The sequence below is a fragment of the Sciurus vulgaris genome (assembly GCF_902686455.1).
Source record: "Sciurus vulgaris genome assembly, chromosome: 9".
Lineage (NCBI taxonomy): Eukaryota > Metazoa > Chordata > Mammalia > Rodentia > Sciuridae > Sciurus > Sciurus vulgaris.
Genome location: NC_136469.1, coordinates 82,563,525 through 82,571,174, shown reverse-complemented (window position 1 = coordinate 82,571,174; position 7,650 = coordinate 82,563,525). Strand labels below are relative to the sequence as shown.

Here is a 7,650-nt window from a genome sequence, read left to right as displayed (position 1 = left end):
AAAGCTAGTAGGTGCTAGAGGCTGTTATTACTATAAATACTAAACCAAAAGGTGGACAGTTCAATAACTAAAATAGCCTAATTTTGTTTCCTCCTCCCTCCAATTGTCACTCAATGTTTACAAGAAAATTTAAGTTTTGAAGATTTTTATATTTTATTTCCCAGCCAACATTAAAAAAATCAAGATACTCTATTACCAAAAAAAATACTTCAAAGTAGCAGGGTGGGGGTTGGGGGGCTGTGGCTCAGTGAGAGCACTTGCCTGGCATGTGTGAGGCCCTGGGTTTGATCCTCAGCACCACATACAAATAAAATAAATAAAATAAAGATCCACTGACAACTAAAAAAAAATTTTTTTAAATAAAAATAAAAATAAAAGTAGCAGGCATGGTGGTACAGGTCTGTAATCCCAGAGATTCAAGCAGGAGGATCACAAATTCAGGGTCAGCCTAGGCAACTCAACAATACCCTGCTCCACATAAAATTTAAAAAGGGATAGGGATACAGCTCAGTATTAGAGTGCTTGCTTAGCATGTACAAGGTCCTGGGTTTAATCACCAGTAATAACCCTCACATACACACACACAAAAATATATACACGTATGCATGTATTTATTTATAAGTAATCATTTTTAATTAGTGGGTGATACAATACAAATTTTTAAAGCACCTTTAATAAATGGTATTTGAGGTGACAGATAAGTTACTTTGCCTGATTTGATCATTCCACAATAGAAATATCCCACTGTATCCCATTAAAATACACAATTATTATCAATTAAAAATGTTAAACACATCTTCAAGCACTTAACATGCTTTGAAAGTTGCTGAGAAAAAAATTACTAATATCTACTCAAATGTTTTTGGTTAATCATCAGTTAAGTGTTGAGAAGTGGTAAAACATATTTCATTAAAACACATTTCTTCATTTAAATGATAATACTCATTTCTTCATTTATAATGATAATAATGAGGTGTTACTAAACAGAAAACTCTAAGGTCTCCCTCTCAATTCTCCCTCTCCAACTTCTACTATTGGGCCCTTTATGAGTCAGTACCTTCATCAGCATTTTAGACCTTGGAGACCTGAGGCCTTAAAGGATCTTTAAATGAGGAAGCAAGAATTTTTAAAATTATGTTCACGGTTTCAAAAAGTCCAGCAGATACTGGACATTTTCTAAAATAAAACTGCATGAATTGAGAGGAGTCTCAATTTCAGAGGTAGTTTATAAAGTAAGGCAAAAATGTATGATTTATTAGTACAATATTTTTAAATGGTTATCTTTAAGGAAAAATTGTGGACTAGCCCTTTTTTCTAGACTCTATTATAAATTAAATTTATATTCCTCAAAGACTGGCAATCTTCTGTAGATTTGTTCATGAGGTGAACTACTAAAATGGATAATGGGTAAGAGTTCAGAAAATCATAAATGAATACGAGTACATAGCTGTACTCAGCAAAATAGTTTCACTGTGGAAATCTTTTAAATGCTTATTAAAATTAACCTTTTTTTGTTAAGACACGGAGAGAAAATAATTCCTTTTGAGTTTTGCTTGAACACAGAATGTCTCCCAGAGAAGAATCTTCTATTGTTTTGAGTTCGCCTTAAAGTCAAAGACAACTTAATTTCTAGTGTTACCTGAAGACTAATGATATCTGCGTCACAGTTAACAATTTCTTCCATAATTCCCTTTTTCCTGTATTCCCAGTTTAATGCCCAGGATGGGCAATAGCCATATAGCTGCCGGGTAGCGTATTTATCACATAACACATTATAACACATAACTGTGAATGATGCTAAGAAGGGGGAGAAAAAAACAGACAAAAGGGAGAAGATTAGGCAACTTCTTTTAAGCCTGCATCATGTACACAACTGAATAATCACACATACATACCCGAAATATCATCATTATAAAATGCCCAGAGGAGAAATAAGATTTTGTTAAACTCTACTTCCTAAAACTTCATTGGAATCCATTCCACCAAAGTCATTTATTCATCTAGAATTAGACTATTGATGTAATAATTGAGATTGAGAAACTTTAAATTTAAAAAAATTTTTAAATCAATATTGATTTTTTGCATGTAATTTGCTTAGAAATTTTTTGTAGAACAAAACTAAATTTTGGTTTCATTCTAATTACATCTCTAATTTCATTACTTCATAGTACCAAAATATCCATATTTAATGATTTTTCTGGCGCTCTTAATGTTCTCTGAGTCAGAAAAGTGTAGACCAATGAAGTTTAGTTATAAGAATAACCTTTTTACCAATTGAATGTTCATTTCTGAAACAAAAGTCTCATTTTTAAAATGTCCTTAAACTATAAAAAGACTGTAAGCAGCCAGACACATAGTGCATGCCTATAATACCAGCAGCTTGGGAGGATGAGGCAGAAGGATAGTGGATAGTGAGTTCAAAGCCAGACTCAGGAACTTAGTGAGGTCCAAAGCTACTCAGTGAGACCCTGTCTCTAAATAAAAGGGAGGTGGCTCAGTGATTAAGTGCTCGAAGGAAGGAAGGAAGGAAGGAAGGAAGGAAGGAAGGAAGGAAGGAAGGAAGGAAGGAAGGAAGGAAGGGAGGGAGGGAGGGAGGGAGGGAGGGAGGGAGGGAGGGAGGGAGGGAGGGAGGGAGGGAGGGAAAGGAAAGGAAAAGGAAAGGAAGAAAAGAAAAGAAAAGAAAAGAAAAGAAAAGAAAGAAAGAAAGAAAGAAAGAAAGAAAGAAAGAAAGAAAGAAAGAAAGAAAGAGAAAAAGAAAGACTGTAAAGAAACTAACAACCTGTAGAGATGGTTTATATACTTGTTACTCAAAATTGTGCTCTGAGTTCCTGCAGCATCAGTGATTACCTGGAACCTCAGAAATACAGAATCTCTGACCCCACAAATAACCTGTTTAACAAAATCCCCAGTAGATCCATATGCACATGCATGTTAAAATCTTAACAGTCCTAATTTTTATAATTTTCTATACTAGATACCCATTAGAATTATGAGCTTTAAAGAGGGGAAAAAAGCTGATACCAACAGTATGATTCCAGACTAAGTCAGAATATTAGGTTCCTGATATTTATATCTTTAAAAGTCATACCAGGTGATTATAATGAGCAGATATGGTTGAGAATCCAAGGTAAAGTAACACTTAATTGAAGTTGGTTCCATTTCAGATGATGGAAAAGGTATGTAGAGAAATTCAGTTAAATGTTCCCCTGAGTATCTATCTGATGGTCATTTTGTATACTGAGGGCTAAATTTCAGTTTGACTTATTTGTCAAACTTATTCTCTGATCATTTATCTTTGAAATGACCCAGAACCATTTTCAAACTACTACACATTGTAAAGTGAGCACCCTGAGTTTACCTTACTCTGCTTCTCTGGATTTGACATGTCCTTTGGAAACAGGACAAAAGAAGAAAGCTAGTCTTTTATTTGCTTCACTCATATTGTCTCTAAGACTTATGAAGCGAGATTTTACAGAAAGAGTCATAAACTTTAATTACTGATATATCCAAAATTCTTTATATTAGTAGCATGCCTGTAATTTTTAAGCAGAACTGAAAATTAGTTAAGGTGCTATTATCACTACTCTTTTACACTTCATTTCTATCTGGTATCCTTTTCACAACTTTGGCTTAGTTTATCATACTAAATCACAATTAACTGTCATCAGTTATTACTCACATCCCCTTATGCATCAGTAGTTAAAGGCTAGAACTGTTGGTGTCTTTTGTAAGCACTTAAGAGTCTACTCAAGGAAACACCATAAACTCCCAGCCCCTGCCAAATTCCATACTAATTTTTCAATAAAGAAAATCCCAAGAATACATTATTTTGAGAATTCAGCAACTAGTGAAAACTTATTTCTCCTGTTCTTTTTCTTAATAGAACTGTAGCCGTGTGATATTAGGAAGGCATTTCTTCAAGGTCACATCCACTCATGTTCAAAGGGGAATTACTCTTCAGAACTAGAAAATGGTGTTTTTAGTACCAGAAAGGAAATAATTAATTACACCCTAGGGAAGACCAAGTATAAAATAATGCCTAATTTAAGGCTTTGTAGAAAGCCTTGGTGTTCTTTTTACTTATACCACCAACGTGCATCCCGATAACAAGTATTATTCATGATAACAATGACACAGAACCTCTTCTAACAGATTGATACTATGGTTCTAGTGTTTGGTGGTTTTAAAAGTATTACCCTAGGCAGACATAAAACTGTATTGTGTATTATATTTCTCAGAGTTATCAAAATGCAAATAAAAAAATGGTTACACTTCCCACATTTCCCAATACTAAACCAAACATTTTGTTCTGAATCCCCTTAACTTAAAAAAAGTCAAAAATTCATAAGCAGAAGGGTTTTTATAATGTTCAAAATGTACATAATACATTTTAACTGTGATATATCCTTTAAAAACTATTAAAGTGGCAGCAGCAGTATTCAATGACTGGTTTAACCTTATATTGAAACAGTTGAAATCTTCAATTTTAAGTTGAAATTAATATGAAAATTATTACTCATAATGAAAAAGTCATTGGAAGAAGCCATAATTCATAATTTATTTCAAGTAGAACTCCCAACTGAGAATGTCTCATCTGTCATATAAACATCCTATAAATGAAGTTCTATAAATATCAAACTGCTATTGGTCCCTTCAAAGAGACAAAGTTTCTATTTTCTATATTACTACTGTTCTAGATTTGATAGATTATACTCTTACTATTTCTACAACCCTGAACTGGTATATTTTGTTATCAGTCCCATTAAGTTAATTTATCATCAGTCTACCTCTCAAGGAGGTGCATCACTTTGGAAGATACAAGATAACCTGTACATAAGCCTATCTTAATATGGATTTTAATTATATCCATCAGTATTCTTATATTCATTTAACCATGGAAGGTAAAATGAAGGCCTGTTAATTATAGATCATGATGCCCAAATTTTAAGTATTTTAAATATCTCTGAAAAGAGTCAAGTAAGAATGAGAAACTACCTGATGGCAGAATTTGGTCTCGTTCTTTTAATGTAATCCATGGCCTCGGAGGAAGCTGCTCTGGATGAACTGGGGTGGAGGGGGGGAGAGTAAACATAAGTTAATTTCATGTGTTTCTAAAATCAGTTATCACTTAGTTTATAAGGTAAAATCAACCTGGTTTCCATTCAGCTGTAATGGCCCACAAAACTGACTTAAAAATCCAATGCTGAAATTTAATGAGGATTTAGAAACCAAAGGAAATTTAAGAAGAGCTATGAAGAGAACATAAAACATATTAGAAAAGGACATTAGGAAACTCATTAATGGTATTTTCACTTACACGGTATTTATGAAAGGTACCTACTTAAAGCCTTAAGTAAAATCTAATGTCTTAGTTACAAATGTAAATGTGTTGAGTCAGCCTTGTTTCCTGCCAGGAAATCAAAGCTATGTAAAATTATAACAGGCTGATGAATTAAAATATTCAAACATCTTTAAAACAGGAAAAAAAAATTTGAATGTGTAATAAAAATTGAATTTTCTAGTTGGTCTTTTATTTCCTGCTCTTACTTTGTCTCCTTTATAATGTCAGTGCAAAGCAAAAGATAAGAATAGAACTACAATGTTTAAAAAAAAAAAAAAAAGGAAGGCACTAGTTAAACATTAAATTGCTCAGGTATGGGTTATCAATACCAAGAACTAAAAGCTAGCCAATTACCACATGAAAGAAAATTCACTAAGATTTAACAACCTACTGTTCTTTCTTTTGAAAATCTTTGCAATTACATAAAATCATTAAAGTCTGCAGATTTAACTGTGGCATATATATACAATGGAATATTACTCTGCCATGAAGAATGATAAAATTATGGCATTTGCAGGCAAATGGATGAAATTGGAGGGTATCATGCTAAGTGAGATGAGCCAATCTCAAAAAACTAAAGGACGAATGATCTCGCTGATAAGCGGATGAGGACATATAATGGGGGGTAGGAGGGGTTAGCGTTGGGGTTAGGGTTAGGTTTAGGGTTAGGGATAAGGAGGGTGGTAAGAATGGAGGAAGAAAGGACTGTATAGAGGGAAAAGAGGGGTGGGAGGGGTGGGGGGGAGGGAAAAAAATAACAGAATGAATCAAACAACATTGCCCTATGTAAATTTATGATTTTTAATTAAAAAAAAAGTCTGCAGATTTGTCCAAGCTATTAGTAGCTGAGAAATGTATTCCTTTAAAACAAAAACACTTCATTTTCATTCAGCTCTGTAAATTTTTGACCAAAGTAGCCCAGACCTTTAAGAGTGTCATTTTACTAATCATTTTGGTGCTCCAAACGTCTATTTAAAGGATACTCCTCTGTTTTAGCAACCACACTTTTTAGAGTGGAATGAACATTATTTCACATATTTCACATCTTGGCAGAAAGAAATGAAAGTTATCTAACATGACAAACAAATCATCCAGCTAGTTCAATATATTCAATCCTAGGAAATAATCGTGCCTAATGGGAGTGCCATTTCAGAATCACAGCAACTTGCCTTAAAATTGTATCCTATAAATAGAATAAGAATAAACGAAGAACATTCTAGCAGTTGAAATCCTTATTAGCAAAGCTGGTGTGGGTAAAAATTTTTTAAAAATCAAGCTTCTCAAAATAAAACATATAATTAATGTCAACATTTTGGTGCTTCCCAAATCTTAATTAAAACTATATATCAGCCTAAGTAAAACACATAGTACTTATCAACAACATTGAGACAATATTCAATCTCACTAGTAACCAGGAAAATTTAAAAGATAAGGCAGCATATGTCTACCCAAACTGACATAAAATTTTCAAATTTAATTGTATCCAGGATTCGTGATGATGTAATAGCTACTTGCATATTTAGCTGGTAGGAATATAAACTAGAACACCTATCTATAGAACAAATTGGCATCAGCTTCTAAAACTTAAAACATTCGTGTTCCTATAAACTAGAAATTTTATTTCCTGGAATCAGTCCTATCTGCTTAAAGAAGCATTCAAAAAAATATGAATTACCCCATTGTTTATAATAACAAAAACAGAGGTAAACAGCTACATAATATTCATTTTAAGAAAATCTGCTACCTGTTAGAAGAAAAACATAGATACACATTTGTTAAAGTAGAAAGACATCCAAGGAATACTACTATGAAAAAAAGAAGTAGACAAATATTTAAGGATTAAATGTGATAATTAGAAAATTTAAACCATACACTAAAAAGTTACAGTACAAAATTTCTACTAATATAATTTTTATATATAAATGACTGCCAGAAAAGTACCAGGAAACACACACAACTGTTAAATGTGATAACCTGCACAGAGGAACTGGAATTACAAGTAGAAACCAAAGGAAATTTTAGCTTTAACAGGAATTTTAACATAGCTTACAAGGAGCATCAGATACTTGTGTCAGATATATTTAAAGCCAATTGTTTAAAGGCAAAACTGCATGGTCAATGATATGACAAAAGAAAGGAACCGAGAGATATATGGGCTACTATCACATAAAATAAATAAATCTACTGGTGACCTAGTCTGCCAAAGGCAACACCCCCAGCAAAACCTGACTACCACCTCATCCCACCACACCGCACAGTGGCTGGCAGCAGTAGATCTGGATCTGTCCATGGTGAGGATGTCAACTGAG

General features: G+C 33.3%; 1 protein-coding gene across 1 annotated transcript in view; it reads right to left on the bottom strand.

Annotated features, from left to right (window-relative positions):
* The window catches only part of CNOT6L (CCR4-NOT transcription complex subunit 6 like), a 90,237-nt gene that overhangs the window by 30,447 nt on the left and 52,140 nt on the right, over positions 1-7,650 (bottom strand). The window contains exons 6-7 of the mRNA XM_079152956.1: positions 4,996-5,064; positions 1,640-1,797 (exon numbers count right to left, since the gene is read on the bottom strand). Coding sequence (XP_079009082.1) covers positions 1,640-1,797; positions 4,996-5,064 — 227 coding nt within the window. The remainder of the gene's footprint in view (positions 1-1,639; positions 1,798-4,995; positions 5,065-7,650) is intronic.